This window comes from Anguilla anguilla, chromosome 3, assembly GCF_013347855.1.
Source record: "Anguilla anguilla isolate fAngAng1 chromosome 3, fAngAng1.pri, whole genome shotgun sequence".
Taxonomy (NCBI): domain Eukaryota; kingdom Metazoa; phylum Chordata; class Actinopteri; order Anguilliformes; family Anguillidae; genus Anguilla; species Anguilla anguilla.
The window spans coordinates 877,936-895,240 of NC_049203.1; the positions used below are offsets into that span (position 1 = coordinate 877,936).

Consider the following 17,305-nt stretch of genomic DNA (forward strand, 5'->3'; position numbering starts at 1 on the left):
GGTTCCTGCAGACGCTAAGCAGAGCTCTTTCTCTGCGCTGTTAATCTGAAGCAATTAATATGCATGTGTTCAGCGAGCACGTTGACTCCGCTCGTAAACTCTGATTCATTCGTGTTTGCAAATGTGCTTTTGTGGTCTTTCTTATCGCGTGGAAACACATTTAGCGGGGAACAAAGAGCGGCTTGCGTCTGCGACGGCAGGTGAGACCGCCCCGGACCGGGCTGGCTGGGACCAGCCGCAGGTAGCGGGGGATTAGCGCTAAATCCGCGAGCGTTCGCCCGTTAAACAGGAATCGATAACGCGGCAGCGGCAGAGGGCCACTGATCCGCGAGTCCCTGCAGAGATGCACTCCTGCTCAATTTAGCATTTTTTAACGGTGTCGTTTTCTTTCCGGAGAATTTTATGTTTCCGCTTATGGAAGTATACATAATCATGATAAATTTACTTGCAAAGTTATTTATGATTTTGTTATTGCCCGTGTGTAAAACACAGGCCCCACGGCTCGCCCTGTATTAGGTTTAGATAAGACTGAATAATATGCTACAGTAATAAATGCTTTATAAGACACTGACAACTGTGTTGTACTTCATCAGAATTATGATGCAGATGTTTAGCCTGACACGCGTAAAGACCAGAGTGGAAAGGTAGTTGCTGTTTCATGTATATTTACTGTTTGTTCCTGGGCATGTTCTTGTGAATTATTCACTATTAAAATTTCACTCAATCAATTATGTAGTCAAAATAAAAGGTAGTTACTAAATTTTTATTTAGCATTTATAGCCATACCATATAAAAATACTACCATAATATTTTAAACTACACTCTGTTCTTGGGAAATGTGAAACTCCCTCAGTTCAAATATTTTGCTACATATTTGATGAGAACCTCAAACGGCAGTTTGCCTCCATGGTACAATCCCCCAACCCATCCTACCATCCCACAGTGCGACAGGGTCAGTCACTAATCACCATGCTCCAATGGGACAGGGTCAGTCACTAATCACCATGCTCCAATGGGACAGGGTCAGTCAGTAATCACCATGCTATATTAGTACAGGGTCAGTCACTAATCACCATGCTTCAGTGGGACAGGGTCAGTCAGTAATCACCATGCTATATTAGGACAGGGTCAGTCACTAATCACCATGTTCCAATGGGACAGGTTCAGTCACTAATCACCATGCTATATTAGGACAGGGTCAGTCACTAATCACCATGTTCCAATGGGACAGGTTCAGTCACTAATCACCATGCTATATTAGGACAGGGTCAGTCACTAATCACCATGCTATATTAGGACAGGGTCAGTCACTAATCACCATGCTCCAATGGCACAGGGTCAGTCACTAATCACCATGCTCCAATGGCACAGGGTCAGTCACTAATCACCATGCTCCAATGGCACAGGGTCAGTCACTAATCACCATGCTCCAATGGCACAGGGTCAGTCACTAATCACCATGCTCCAATGGCACAGGGTCAGTCACTAATCACCATGCTACAGTGGGACAGGGTCAGTCACTAATCACCATGCTCCAATGGCACAGGGTCAGTCAGTAATCACCATGCTCCAATGGCACAGGGTCAGTCAGTAATCACCATGCTCCAATGGCACAGGGTCAGTCAGTAATCACCATGCTCCAATGGGACAGGGTCAGTCAGGGTTGGTCGTCCTTGTTCCCATGAGGTTCTGTCTGTGTGCAGGTCTCTGTCCGGCCGCATCATCGGTGGGATCTGGTGGTTCTTCACCCTCATCATCATCTCCTCGTACACGGCCAACCTGGCGGCCTTCCTCACGGTGGAGAGGATGGTGTCGCCCATCGAGAGCGCCGAGGACCTGGCCAAGCAGACGGAGATCGCCTACGGAACCCTGGATGCCGGCTCCACCAAAGAGTTCTTCAGGGTGAGAGAGCCCACGCTTTTCAGACAACACCTGCTGTTGTTCAGTCAGCAGCTCAAAGTTTTTTTAACCTCACTGTTGAAAAAACAGTCATTACAGTCACTCCAAATCTGCAATACAGTGAGCAGACCAGTAGGTTACAGGTCAACTGGTGTGGGGTGGGGGGGGGGGCATTGTCAGGACACACACTAAAATGTCCAGTGTTAATTCAACACTCTGCACTGTGGGCCCAAACGTTATTCGTTAAGAGCAGAATTAACACGGGACACTTAACGGTGTAGAAGCACAGATGGAAGCTGAAGCTCTCAGCTCTCTGACCCCTGCTCTCCGGGACACACCCTTTTCTCCGCAGAGGTCAAAGATCGCGGTGTTTGAGAAGATGTGGTCCTACATGAAGTCGGCCGACCCGTCGGTGTTCGTGAAGACGACGGACGAGGGAGTGATGAGGGTGAGGAAGTCGAAAGGGAAGTACGCCTACCTGCTGGAGTCCACCATGAACGAGTACATCGAGCAGAGGAAGCCCTGCGACACCATGAAGGTGGGCGGGAACCTGGACTCCAAGGGCTACGGGATCGCCACACCCAAAGGGTCACACTTAAGGTATGTGTGACCGAGCCGGGCGTCCACACACTGAGCTCTCAAACATGCACGACTTCCCCACACACTGAGCACTGAAACATGCACGACTTCCCCACACACTGAGCACTGAAACATGCACGACTTCCCCACACACTGAGCACTGAAACATGCATGCTTTCCCCACACACTGAGCACTGAAACATGCATGCTTTCCCCACACACTGAGCACTGAAACATGCATGCTTTCCCCACACACTGAGCACTGAAACATGCACGACTTCCCCACACACTGAGCACTGAAACATGCACGACTTCCCCACACACTGAGCACTGAAACATGCACGAGTTCCCCACACACTGAGCACTGAAACATGCACGACTTCCCCACACACTGAGCACTGAAACATGCACGACTTCCCCACACACTGAGCACTGAAACATGCACGAGTTCCCCACACACTGAGCACTGAAACATGTACGAGTTCCCCACACACTGAGCACTGAAACATGCACGAGTTCCCCACACACTGAGCACTGAAACATGCACGAGTTCCCCACACACTGAGCACTGAAACATGCACGACTTCCCCACACACTGAGCACTGAAACATGCACGAGTTCCCCACACACTGAGCACTGAAACATGCACGACTTCCCCACACACTGAGCACTGAAACATGCATGCTTTCCCCACACACTGAGCACTGAAACATGCATGCTTTCCCCACACACTGAGCACTGAAACATGCACGACTTCCCCACACACTGAGCACTGAAACATGCATGCTTTCCCCACACACTGAGCGCTACACTCAAACATGCACAACTTCCCCACACACTGAGCTCTCAAACATGCATGCTTTCCCCACACACTGAGCACTGAAACATGCATGCTTTCCCCACACACTGAGCGCTACACTCAAACATGCACGAGTTCCCCACACACTGCGTGGGCACTGAGAGATTAAAGCACTGCCAAAGGCACTTTCAGTGGGGGCTGTTCAGTGCTGGAGGAGGTCACACTGGAACCTGCAAACACTTCTCGATCTGCTGAAAACAGCAAGCGATAAATGTTATGATGATGATAGCACCCCTCCCATCTCTCCCAGTCTGTGTTAGCATCTCTCCCATCTCTCCCAGTCTGTGTTAGCATCTCTCCCATCTCTCCCAGTCTGTGTTAGCATCTCTCCCATCTCTCCCAGTCTGTGTTAGCATCTCTCCCATCTCTCCCAGTCTGTGTTAGCATCTCTCCCATCTCTCCCATCTCTCCCATTCTGTGTTACCATCTCTCCCAGTCTGTGTTAGCATCTCTCCCATCTCTCCCAGTCTGTGTTAGTCTGTGTTAGCATCTCTCCCAGGCTGCATTAGAGCCTGACCCAGTCTCCTCTGTGAACAGTCCCCATAGGAGGTGGCTTTGCGCTTCCGTACAGCAGCTAGCATTAGCCGGCAGCTGAAATATCATGTACCTGCCTCTCCTCTCAACGATCCAGTCTTGTTTTCAGTCCCTTAATGACATTTCAGAGTTTAAATTTTCTGAATCATAAGGAGCAGAGTACAGTGAATTTGCGATGGTCTCTTTTAAGCCTATCTATCTATCGACTGCTTTAACTTCATTCCACACTTAATTACTCGGTGCGAGGCCCAGTTCTGATCAGGGCGACTGCTGTTCTTTCCCGCAGCGGAAACACTCGGAAAATCAGGCGAGGATCTTTGTGAGGGCGAGCAGGCTAACGTGCTAATGTTTAACAGCTCTGACTAACACACGCCACGTGTGGACCCTGTTTAAGCTTTACAGCCCAGCAGAGAAGAGCAGATGAAATGTGCTTTTAGAAATGATGCTGATTGTGTTTAATGAGCTGAGAGAGTGCATGCGCTGCTGCAAGCATCCTCTTACACACACTCACACACTCACACTCTCTCACTCTCTCACTCTCTCACTCTCTCACTCTCTCACTCTCTCACTCTCTCACTCACACTCACACTCACACTCACACTCACACTCACACACGCTCACTCACACACTCACACACTCACACTCTCACACTCTCTCACTCTCTCACTCTCTCACTCTCTCACTCTCTCACTCACACTCACGCTCACACTCACACTCACACTCACACTCACACTCACACTCACACACACGCTCACACACACACACACACGCTCACACTCACACACACTCACACACACTCACACACACTCACACACATACACTCGCTCACACTCACACACGCTCACACTCATACACACACTCACTCACACTCACACTCACACGCTCACACTCACATTCACACACACATACACACACTCATACACACTCTCACACACACACACACACTCTCTCACACACACACACACACACACACACACTCACACACACTATCACACACACACACACACAACGCCACACTTTCAATATGGCTGAATCCTCTGATAGCTTTCACAAGGCACTCTCACATTCAGGAAACGAGGTCGGAGGTTTAAAAATAACCCATCAAACCCTTAATTGGCCTTCGCTCATGAGGCCAACCTGCGCTGGAGAGCACCTGGGAGCTTTTGTGCAGTGACTCACCCTCGGGACGCGGGCTGCGTACGGAGGTGACACATGATGGGGAATGGAAATGAGGAACTTTCAATATGTCACCCAGGGCAAGATTCAAATTAGACTGAATCCCACGCCCGCTATCTCCAAATCAGCAATAAGAGACGGGGGAAGAGATGAAAAAAAAAGCGTATGAATGAATTGATAAACGAGTAACTCCACCTGGCCCTGAGGCTGGTGTGTAAAGCAGTGTAGGAATCAGCCACACTGGGTCTTCCTCTCCTGGCTGTGTGTAGGAATCAGCCACACTGGGCCTTCCTCTCCTGGCTGTGTGTAGGAATCAGCCACACTGGGCCTTCCTCTCCTGGCTGTGTGTAGGAATCAGCCACACTGGGTCTTCCTCTCCTGGCTGTGTGTAGGAATCAGCCACACTGGGTCTTCCTCTCCTGGCTGTGTGAAGCCCTGCAGGATTCAGTCATATTCTTCCTGACACAGCACAAGGGGCGCTGGGTGAGATCTGATCCAGGGCGGAAAGACTGAGGTCCTTCACTGCTAACGTGAGCTTGGGTTCGACTGTACAGGATGGGAGAAGACACACAATCCCACGCTTAAACCTGCAATGATCTTTGTTGTCCTAGGAGAAATGGGGAAAGTTGGAAATATAAATTTGGTTGTGCGCACTGGGGGGGGGTATTTTGCTGTACAGGGCATTAGGGGGCGGGTGTGTAACAGTCTTCCCAGCGCCCAGACCAGTTCTCACTGAGCGCCCCTCACAAGCACAAAAGCAAAAGCACATCCATAAGTCCTGCTGTCTCATCGCATCAGTGAGCAGGAAAGGTCCGCGCAGCCAATCAGGCGAGGCTCTGCTTTCCTCCGCACTGCTCCAGCCATCGCCATGGTTTCTGCGCCGTACCGAACCCCACTCATGTTTCTGTCGAGCTGAGACTCATCCCAACGCCGCCTCGGACAGCCAGCTCTCATCCGCTCGCCCCTCGCGCGGATGCAGACTCCGCCCATCACCCATACGCAGACTTCTTTCTGTCCCGCGTCGTCAGGAAGAGAAAGAATTCCGCGTTTTGCAGAGAAAGACCACGCTAGCCGCGACGGCGGCCTCGCTTAGCGTAACCACGGCGACGCCGGGGCGCCGAGCGACAGGCCGCACCGTGGGGGGGGGAGAGACCGATATCGCGCACGTTTCCTCTCTGGCCGCGCAGCGCTCATTTACAGCCCCCTGGAAACGCGGCCGACGGGCAGAGAAAAGCCCCCGATCATCACAGCCTCAGTCAGCCTCCATCCTTAACCACACAGTTATCAGCGGGATCTCAGCGGCCGGGCGGCCATTTCCCCGCCGGACCGCCTCCTCCGCCAGAGCCGCGGGGTGCCGTCGGGTCACCGTTTTACCGGCTGATATCTTTATTTATTTTAACCATCTGCGTTTTAAATATTAAAGAAAGCAGTCAATATTAATGGCAGCCCATCCTGGCTAGCCTGTAGCGTGCAGCGCTGCAGTGGGGTACTGGCAGCCCGTCCTGGCTAGCCTGTAGCGTGCAGCGCTGCAGTGGGGTACTGGCAGCCCGTCCTGGCTAGCCTGTAGCGTACACCGCTGCAGTGGGGTACTGGCAGCCCATCCTGGCTAGCCTGTAGCGTACACCGCTGCAGTGGGGTACTGGCAGCCCGTCCTGGCTAGCCTGTAGCGTGCAGCGCTGCAGTGGGGTACTGGCAGCCCGTCCTGGCTAGCCTGTAGCGTGCAGCGCTGCAGTGGGGTACTGGCAGCCCATCCTGGCTAGCCTGTAGCGTGCAGCGCTGCAGTGGGGTACTGAAGCAGCCCCACACTGAGGAGACTCTCTCTCTGAATGCTGGGCTGCGGTTTACAGCACGAGGCTTATTCCACATGTAAACCCCACGTCTCTGCTCTCAGCGCTGAGCTTATTACCCAATCAGACGCTTCTGCGCGTACAGGAGCATGACTTATAAAACAGAATATGTAATGCTGGAAAACAGTCCATAAAAAATGGGCTCGGATGGAATTATAGATGACAGTTAAGTTACTTTCCTCTGCAGCCAAAAACTAAAAGACATTATTTTGAGTGCTGTATTTATGTAAATTAAAATAATGCTAAATATATGGAGTTCTCTTCTTTTCATATAGAAGGCGGTCTATAACCTGCAGGAAGCTGCAATGACCAGGGTGCACACAGGGGGCGCCAGAGAGCCGATATCAGTCTCTCCTCCCTCAGTGCGGGCCACACACGTCTTTCTCAGTAAAACCTGCCTCAGGAACCCAGAGAGCTTTATTTTCCATTCAGCTGGGAAAATGAGCCATCCTGATCCAAAACCACCACACTCCTGCTTTCCAGTCTGCAGTGCATAGCTACAAAAGCGCAAAAAAAAAAAAAAAAAAAAAGTTTTTTAAAAGTCAAAGTTGATGATTTATTTCGCCCTGACAAATCCTCTCCATGGAAACTGACGGCTATTATTTTATCATTTCAAGAAACCCAGTAAACCTGGCAGTGTTAAAACTGAACGAGCAGGGCCTGTTGGACAAATTGAAAAACAAATGGTGGTACGACAAGGGAGAGTGCGGCAGCGGGGGAGGGGACTCCAAGGTCAGCCTCGCTATGGGCCTTCCAGCGGGTAACCACGCCTGGGGGGTAGCCGGCAACCACGCCGCAAACACTCCGGCCCCGCCCCGCCCCCGTCGAGCTCTGTTTCTCGACTCAAAAATAAATTAAAAAACCCCCCAAACGAAGCCAATCTCGGCGGGGCGACGCCACTAGATCTGCAACGGTGTTCAGCCGCAGACAGAACAGAAGTGCACAGAGCAGTCTCACCTTAACACGACCTGCTGCACGCTTCCCTCGAACCCTTCCGCACATGGTCTGAGCGCCTCAGACCGACGCCGTGCTGCGAAGCCCGCTTCTCCGGCCCCGGGTTCGACACGCCGGGCCCACCGCCGAGTGTTTGCCTCTCCTGCCGGCTACCCAAAGTGATATAGTAATACACATCTCGCAGCAGGGAGACAGATACACAGCTAGATGGAGTATTAATGCATATCACTTTGACACTGAATTATCAGAGTTATGTCTGTGCCATTTCTCTCTGTCTTTCTAATGATATATAATTATAAGAAACATAAATACGTACTTATTAATGGGTGTATGTTTACCGTGTTGCTGAATAACATAAAATAACATGGATAATGTTATTTATGTTATTTCCCTGGTTGAAGAATCCCAGTAAACCTAGCGGTGTTGAAGCTCAATGAGCAAGCCGTCTTAGACAAACTGAAAAACAAATGGTGGTACGATAAGGGCGAGTGTGGAGACAAGGACTCTGGAAGAAAGGTCAGTTCTGCTCAACACCCCCAGATCGATTAGCCCCGCCGCCCCCCCCCATCCCCCAGCCCCCCCACCCCCGTTAGGGCTCCTCTGACCCTGGCACCTGCCCTCCTGTAACCTTCCTACCCACCCTGCCATTTACGCACCACTGCCCCCTCTAGTGGCCACTGCCATAACGAGCCATCGGTTTGTGTTCGCTCATTAGTGCTGTGCCAAGATTTTAAATTACAGCTCAGAAGATCTGTTTGTTTTCTGAGACGACAGAAATGCATCTGTATTTTCTTCATGTACAGGTGAGCTGAGACATTGACAGAAGCATTGATTTATTCTGATGAAAAAGACAGCAGAACTATCTGTACCATCCAGAAATTAGCTACCGTTTAGGGGCAGTGAGTCCCATTTTGACTTTGAGTTAATGAAGTACACGGATGAGTGAAAAATAAAATAAGCTGACCTCGTTAGAGCCAGAAGCTGTCTATGATGAGCACCATGCTGAATAACAATGTTTGACTTGAATTTCTGGTGCAGAATCACGTAGGTGGAAATATACTTTACTTTTTAAAACTCTGTATAAAACTTCAGTGCTAGAATTTTGTAGCAGTAATTGCACTGACATCATTTGAATAGGGGAACCACAAAAGGAGCCTTTAAAACAACATTGGTTAGGATTAAAAATGTAAATACTTTAAAAAAAACAATGATACATGAATCCACAATCTGAGAAAAGAGGTCACCCATAAGAAAGCTGTAGTCTAAGAGACACAGTCAGGCTTAAATAAATCTGTAATCCTAGGGGAAATCACACTGGTAAATGGCAGAGTGGGAAGAAAGATATCGATATGAGGGCTGTTTGTAAAACCCCTGACCCCCCCCCCCCCCCCCCCCCCCCCCCCCTTTCTCTGAGGACATGGCCTGTGCATGCTTCTGGATGCCACCCTAATGGATTCTGGTGGTCATATTTTAGACCCTTAGACACTGGTCACCACCAACCCCAACTGCATGAAACTGTTCATGGCCACTCCCCCTTCTTTTGTGATGTCATGACCTCAGCGGCCATGTCTATATATAAGTGCCAGAGGAGCCTCCCCTACTTCCTGCTGTTCATAAATTGGATATTTAGCCTGAAGCCCCGCCCCTCCAAATCAGACTATATTTCACTGCCCTACTGCATGGTGCCTGTCAGCGACAGCCCCCCGTCCCAAACCCACAGCCCCAGATATGACTGTATACTTACAATGCTGTTTAAACAGATGTAAGATCATTTTCACTTATTATCAGTACAACCAATTCAAATGAAGTGGAGATTTACATATAATTAGCCAGCTATGTAATTTAAAGATGAAAAATGTGATGATTCTGTGGTTAGTGCATGCGTGCATGTTTCTGTTAATATTTGTCAGAAAAGAAGAATATAAGACAGGATATTATTCATTTAGCTGAAAGATTTCAAGGACCAGAAGACTGGAACATTTTATAATTGACATTTAATGATCTTAAAATAACTCAAAATAATTAAAAATGTCAGAAATTCTTATATTAATTATACTTATTATTTATGAAAACCCCATTAATATATCTGTTGCTCTGACATTTTGTTAAATTTCTAGATTACAGAAAAAAGGGACAAGTTATGGTCCACTTGCTAATAAGATAACAGGCAAATAAATGTATGAAAAATCTGATTTAACTAATTTATTACATCATTAGACTTGTAGTTTAACTGTACAGGTCTTCCCTAACTTAGAGCGGAGTGATATTAGCATTAGCATTGATGTGCTGTTTGTTTGTGTGTGTGTGCGTGTGTGCGTGCATGTGTGTGTGTGTATATGTGTTTATGTGTGCGTGTGCGTGCATGTGTGTATGCTGACGTGTGTGTGTGTATGCAGACGTGTGTGTGTGTGTGTGTGTATGTAGACGTGTGTGTGTGTTTATGTGTGTGTACACACACACACACACACACTTGCATTTCTGAGCCTGTGTGTCTGTGCTTTCAGGACAAGACCAGCGCCCTGAGCCTCAGTAATGTGGCCGGGGTGTTCTACATCCTGATTGGAGGGCTGGGCCTGGCGATGCTTGTGGCCCTGGTCGAGTTCTGTTACAAGTCCAGAACCGAGTCCAGGCGAATGAAGGTGTCCGTGCACGCTGCGCAGGCCTTGCACTGCTCTGCCTTAGACAGCTCCGGCGCTAGCGCCCCCTATACAGAGCTGCAGAATTACAGCCTGTACGGAGCCGAAAGTGTTAAGATTTAAGACCCACGGGGTAGGAACGATGACTGTGTGGACCTGCCTCACCCCCGTCATCCTACGTGATCGCAGTAGAGACTCACGGCTTTCGCTGTTCCTGTTCCTCTGCTAACTGCTCTGTCTGTCCTCTCTCACTGGACCCATTTAGATCAACATCGTTTTTCTCTCTGTCCTCAAACCGCACAGCACTGACTCTCGCTAAGCTAACTCCACAGTCTGCACTCAAACCGTATAGCACTGACTCTCGCTAAGCTAACTCCACAGTCTGCACTCAAACCACATAGCACTGACTCTCGCTAAGCTAACTCCACAGTCTGCACTCACTGACTCTCGCTAAGCTAACTCCACAGTCTGCACTCAAACCATATAGCACTGACTCTCGCTAAGCTAACTCCACAGTCTGCACTCAAACCGTATAGCACTGACTCTCGCTAAGCTAACTCCACAGTCTGCACTCAAACCGCATAGCACTGACTCTCGCTAAGCTAACTCCACAGTCTGCACTCAAACCGTATAGCACTGACTCTCGCTAAGCTAACTCCAGTCTGCACTCAAACCGTATAGCACTGACTCTCGCTAAGCTAACTCCACAGTCTGCACTCAAACCGCATAGCACTGACTCTCGCTAAGCTAACTCCACAGTCTGCACTCAAACCGTATAGCACTGACTCTCGCTAAGCTAACTCCTTAGCTCACAGTAGCATTAGCGAAGCCTCTTAGCGTAATGTGTCAGGCCAGTTTTCCCACAGTGCAGTTAGGAGATATACTTGCTCTATACTTGGGCTAAAAGAAGAGACCAGCAACAGACACCATATTTCTGCTGCATTTTCAAAAACACACCTTTTAGTTTCCTAAATATATCCCCGAATGGTGTTAAAGAACACTTCAGTTTGCTGAATAGGCCCATTCCCCTGCATAGTGTTGTGCAGTTCATGTGGCACAGGATGCAGTCAGATGTTTTGTGTTCTGTGTACACCATTTCACATTTCCTGGTGTACACCACCACGTATACCAGAACAGGAGTCAAAAGCAACTGGAGGATCTTTCCTCAGAAAAAAAAAAACCAGCTCCCAAAGCTTGGGTTCAGTGTTGAGATATTCATACACATATAGCCTACATAGCATAACAGTGCAAGAACATTGGTTTTACTAATGTGAGCTTACTCATCGGTGTAAATGCATTTAGTTACACGGCACTCAACGCTGTGTGTGGTCCGCAGCGTGTGAAGTACCGCTTTCTGTTTAAGTGCTTGGAACGAGCGCACACACAGTATCAGCCAGAGAAGCGACCGCACTCCCATAACGGCAGTGGAAATTATTACAGAAATAAAAATAAAAAGTAATTTCACGCATGTTTCCGATGCCATTTCTCTCTTAATGGGCTCGATGTTCCTGAAAATGCAGCAGAAATGGTGGAGCTGGGTTTCTGAGACACACTCAGGCCTGAAAGGCTGCTGTTAATCTACTCTGCTGTCCAACGCGTAGAGTCAGAGCAACAGGCAGCGCTGAGAACACACACACACACACACACACATCCATCTCGCCCAGCTTGCAAGCATAAACCACTCAAGTGGGCTGGGACTCAATCATTTAAGAATGGAAGGCACACTACCCTGGGCCCAGACCAGTAATTACGCTTTCCAGTCCACTGCCTTTCCTGATAATGAAATGCTTAAATAAAGAGGCTATTAGCAGTGAGGTTTAAATCCGCCGCCGCCGCGCACTGTGGACGTGAAGCGGGGCTCTCTGGATCGCATTAACGCAGCGGAGAGCACGTCAGACACGGGGAAACGCAAATGCAGATTTAACAATACAAACGAAAAACAAGACAAGTACAGCCAACCGCCAAACCCACTAACTATTCATCACATGTCAAATGTTCTGTCTGGAAATTCATACTGAAATGATGAAGTATATTGTTGCAGTAATGTACTGAATATCTGTGTGTCTATATGCAAGTGGAAACCAAAATGCATTTCATGTTTGGCTTCTCATTATTTTAAGGGTCTTATATATGTTGTTAGAAAACAATTATTCAGGTAATTGCTAATTCATCCATTTCCTTATTCTTTTAATGAATCAATCGTAAAGCAGCGTTCAGTATTTTATCACCAGTAATAGAAAATGTTTTCTAACAGTTTAACAGACCCTTGCAATAAGTATTTTATGTAATCATGATTTAACCAGGCAGTCCCGTTGGCATTAAAATCTCTTTCATAAGGGACAGCTGGTTAATGACAGCAGTCATGTCTCATATTGATTTGTCTTAAAAGTGCATGCTGGGATTTTGGTCTTGTGGTCCAGATGTAAATGTATTAATACGTATTTTGTTTTTGCCCCCCCCCCCCCAGCAGTCGATCAGCGATGCCCTGCGGAGCTCCACCCTGAGCAGGGCCAGTGGGAACGGCAGCGGGGGTGAGAACGGACGCGTGGTGACGCACGACTTCCCCAAAACCGTGCAGACCCTTCCCTGCATGAGCCACGCTGCGGGACTGGGGCTCAGCACCTCTGGCATGTGAGGGGACACCGGGGGGGTGGGGGGGGGGGGCGGGGGGGCAGCGTGACGGGGGGGCAGGGTGGGGGGGCTGAGGAACTACCCCAATCTGCCCCCCCCCACCCACTTCAGACAAACTGCCAAAAGGACTGACGGATTCCTCCCAGGGAACTTCGGGGGGACTGTGGGGGGTGGGGGGTGGGGGGATTTTATTTTATTTTTTAAGAAATATTGTTTGTTAAAAAAAGAAAATCACGTGCTGCAATAACTAAGCCGCCTGGACTTTTTTTAAAAAGTGTAAATTTATGTGATTTAAAAAAAAGAAAGAAAATTAGCAACAAAAAGAAACAAAAAAAAATTTGACACTGCGCTGTGCTGGAGTTATAGCTCGATTCCTTTAGTGTCTTTGTGCAATATTTCAGTTCAGAGTTCAGCCTTTCCCTCACTTTTATTCAATGACCCAATCACAGAAAAGTGATTTCTTTTGCACATAATAATAATAATAATATTAATAATAATAATGATAATAATAATAATGCGTTCTCTCCTGTTCTGAAGTCCAATACAGAGAATGTAAGTGCCGTTCTCTGTGTTTGGAAACCCTCTTTATTAATGTGTAATGTTGGGTTGGCACAGTGCTCTGGACAGGAAATCCTCACCTGTTTCAGCCACTGTAAATACACAGAAGCCACAGAACTTCCTGTGGGGCTGCAGGTGCTGAGCGGATATTGAGCCTGTATCGAGGAGCAGGCTGGGGAGGCGGTCAGTGGGTCCTCCTTCCTGGAGGCTGGACTCTCTTCCCACAGATAAATCCAGTTTCTGCATATTTCTGTTTTATAGACATTATAACTGTGTGTTGCTGCTACATCTCCTGGGACCCGTTATACCTCATTATCCTGTAATGAACCATTTCAGCCTCTTAATCGGTCCACTGTAAATCAGAACCATAACGTTCAGTCACACCCCAACGTTCAGTACACAACCCCAACGTTCAGTACACAACCACAACGTTCAGTACACAACCATAACGTTCAGTACACAACCATAACGTTCAGTCACACCCCAAAATTCAGTACACAACCACAACGTTCAGTACACAACCACAACGTTCAGTCACACCCCAACGTTCAGTACACAACCATAACGTTCAGTCACACCCCAACGTTCAGTACACAACCACAACGTTCAGTACACAACCATAACGTTCAGTACACAACCACAACGTTCAGTACACAACCACAACGTTCAGTACACAACCACAACGTTCAGTCACACCCCAACGTTCAGTACACAACCATAACGTTCAGTCACACCCCAACATTCAGTACACAACCATAACGTTCAGTCACACCCCAAAATTCAGTACACAACCACAACGTTCAGTACACAACCATAACGTTCAGTCACACCCCAAAATTCAGTACACAACCACAACGTTCAGTCACACCCCAACGTTCAGTACACAACCATAATGTTCAGTCACACCCCAACGTTCAGTACACAACCACAACGTTCAGTACACAACCATAACGTTCAGTACACAACCATAACGTTCAGTCACACCCCAACATTCAGTACACAACCATAACGTTCAGTCACACCCCAAAATTCAGTACACAACCACAACGTTCAGTACACAACCACAACGTTCAGTACACAACCACAACGTTCAGTCACACCCCAACGTTCAGTACACAACCATAACGTTCAGTCACACCCCAACGTTCAGTACACAACCACAACGTTCAGTACACAACCATAACGTTCAGTACACAACCATAACGTTCAGTCACACCCCAACGTTCAGTACACAACCATAACGTTCAGTACACAACCATAACGTTCAGTCACACCCCAACGTTCAGTACACAACCATAACGTTCAGTACACAACCATAATGTTCAGTACACAACCACAACGTACAGTCTCACCCCAACATTCAGTACAGGACCATAATGTTCATGAAACCTGAACACAAGAGTCATAAGCACTGCCAGCTCTCAGATACTGAACATTATACTGAACATTACGCCAACTGTTCAGTAAACAAATGTGAAACTTTTCAGTTAATAAGCAACGTGTGTGTGTGTACATGCGTCTGCGCGTGCGTGTGTGTGTACATGTGGCTGGATGTGTGTGTGTGTGTGTGTGTGTGTGTGTGTGTTAGAGATCACGTATGTGCATTTTCACAGGCAGTGAGCCTACTTACTAAGGACTTCACAGAAACCAAGGGCTTTGTGGGTAATGGAGCAGGTGTGGGAGCACAGGTTGTGTGTGAGCCCCATAGAGATCATACATGCTGAGCTTTTTATTCTTTATTTTTTTATCAACACACAGCCTTCATTATGAGTGCAGTGAGGGCTGCTGCCATGGCGACCGGGCTGTATGTATGGGTGGCTGTGTGTGGCTGACTTTAACATGACGGGTGACTAAATGTCTGCGCATAGTACGTGAGCATCATCAGATGGGGTCGACCTTTGAACCCTTCAGGGATGAATTAGTCCCACAATATTCCGGCATCATTCCTACTCGAGTCTTCATGACCTATGATTACCTCTTACATGTCGTTTAACAATTCACATTAACAGACACGGATTTCACTGGTCCGTAACATGTAAGAAAAAATGAATAATTGGCCCTAATACAGATTATTTTATGCATGTGGTAGGAACTTTTATTCAATATGATACTATAATCTACAGTTTACACAAATAGGAGACCTTGATTTATGTAACAACAGAGAGAGGGGGAGGAAGGAGAGAGTAGGGGAGAGAGGGGGTAGAGAGCTGGGGAAGTAGAGAGAAGGGGGGGGGGGGAGGGGGGAGAGTTACTGCCTCTCTAAAGTTCTGTTCTCCGGGCTTGTAAAGATCAGCTCCAGGCAGGGTGGGGCCCGTCTCTCTCTGCCCACCCCAGGAGCCCCATTCTGCCACAGGTGCCGGCCCCATCCTGTGACTGACTCTGAGTCACACAGGCATCCACAACCGCACTTAATCAAAACCATGGCAACTGTTACCAGGCAACCCTTTTGGTTGCTCCTCTCTCAGCTGTTGGCATGAGGAGCAGTGCTTGGTTGAAAGGGGGAAAAGAACAGGGAGCAGTGTTTGCTTTTACCGAGCGCATCAGCGGGGGCGGCGGGAGCCAGACCTCAGATTGAGCTGTCTCTCACGGACCCGTGCCGTACCCCGTGCGTACGGGACGGGCTAATCTGCGCTCGAACCCAAACTGGGGTTCGGTTTGCAGGGGCATGCTGGGAGGAGCCGCTCCGTGCGTGAGAAGCGCACTGAGTCTGCGGCCCCTCAGAGAACCGGCACTCACAGAGAAACTGGGGGAGTCAGTCACAGACTCTGTGCAGGAGAGAAACTGGGGGAGTCAGTCACAGACTCTGTGCAGGAGAGAAACTGGGGGAGTCAGTCACAGACTCTGTGCAGGAGAGAAACTGGGGGAGTCAGTCACAGACTCTGTGCAGGAGAGAAACTGGGGGAGTCAGTCACAGACTCTGTGCAGGAGAGAAACTGGGGGAGCAGACTCTGTGCAGGAGAGAAACTGGGGGAGTCAGTCACAGACTCTGTGCAGGAGAGAAACTGGGGGAGTCAGTCACCGGTTATGCCTGGGGGGGGAGGCGGAGGCGGGGAGGGGGCACAGGATTAAATCACAAAGGGTCGCTCTTATTTCCAGGGTTTGCAACATTTGCATACATGGAACATTAGCTTTCGACACGTCCTCACTAACGATTGTGAAAAGCACAACAATATTTTTTAGTAAAAGAAGTACAGTTCCAGTTTTATTTTCCTGTCAAAACAGAAGTATGTTGTACTTCCTACAGTGCACTGTGCAAACGCCTAACATCAAACAGAATTAATCATTTTTACAGTATTTATCATTTATAAAGCAGAGATCTTTTATGGTTCTTTTTATTTGACTGGTTTCCTCTGTTCATAAGGCACAGCACAATGAAAAGGAGAGAAGACTAATTTTCCCTCAGAGATGACAGTTTGTATACCATTACAGATTTGTAAAAAGACCTTCAGCATTTTTATTGTGTGAGAAAGAGGAGATTCAATAAGTGTGTTTTACACACTGAGGAATTTGAGCCAATGTTGAATTAGTAGAGCTGAATATTGTTTTAACTCGTTTTGTTAGGATTTTTGGTTTGGTCTTGTTGATTTTGTGGCACACTTACTGAATATCATGCTTTTAAATCTTTTACTTCT

At 48.1% G+C, this 17,305-nt stretch overlaps 1 protein-coding gene across 6 annotated transcripts in view; it reads left to right on the forward strand.

The window, feature by feature from the left end:
* Positions 1–16,543, forward strand: part of gria1a (glutamate receptor, ionotropic, AMPA 1a) — a 71,144-nt gene extending 54,601 nt beyond the window's left edge. The window contains exons 12-16 of one of the 6 annotated variants that reach the window (XM_035410566.1): positions 1,704–1,902; positions 2,252–2,499; positions 8,250–8,364; positions 10,353–10,487; positions 12,952–16,543. In XM_035410566.1, coding sequence (XP_035266457.1) covers positions 1,704–1,902; positions 2,252–2,499; positions 8,250–8,364; positions 10,353–10,487; positions 12,952–13,119 — 865 coding nt within the window. In that variant the 3' untranslated portion in view covers positions 13,120–16,543. Of the gene's footprint in view, positions 1–1,703; positions 1,903–2,251; positions 2,500–7,511; positions 7,627–8,249; positions 8,365–10,352; positions 10,618–12,951 lie in introns of all 6 variants that reach the window. The other 5 variants (XM_035410570.1, XM_035410567.1, XM_035410569.1 and 2 more) reach the window with 5 other exon arrangements.
* The last annotated feature ends 762 nt before the right edge of the window (positions 16,544–17,305 follow it).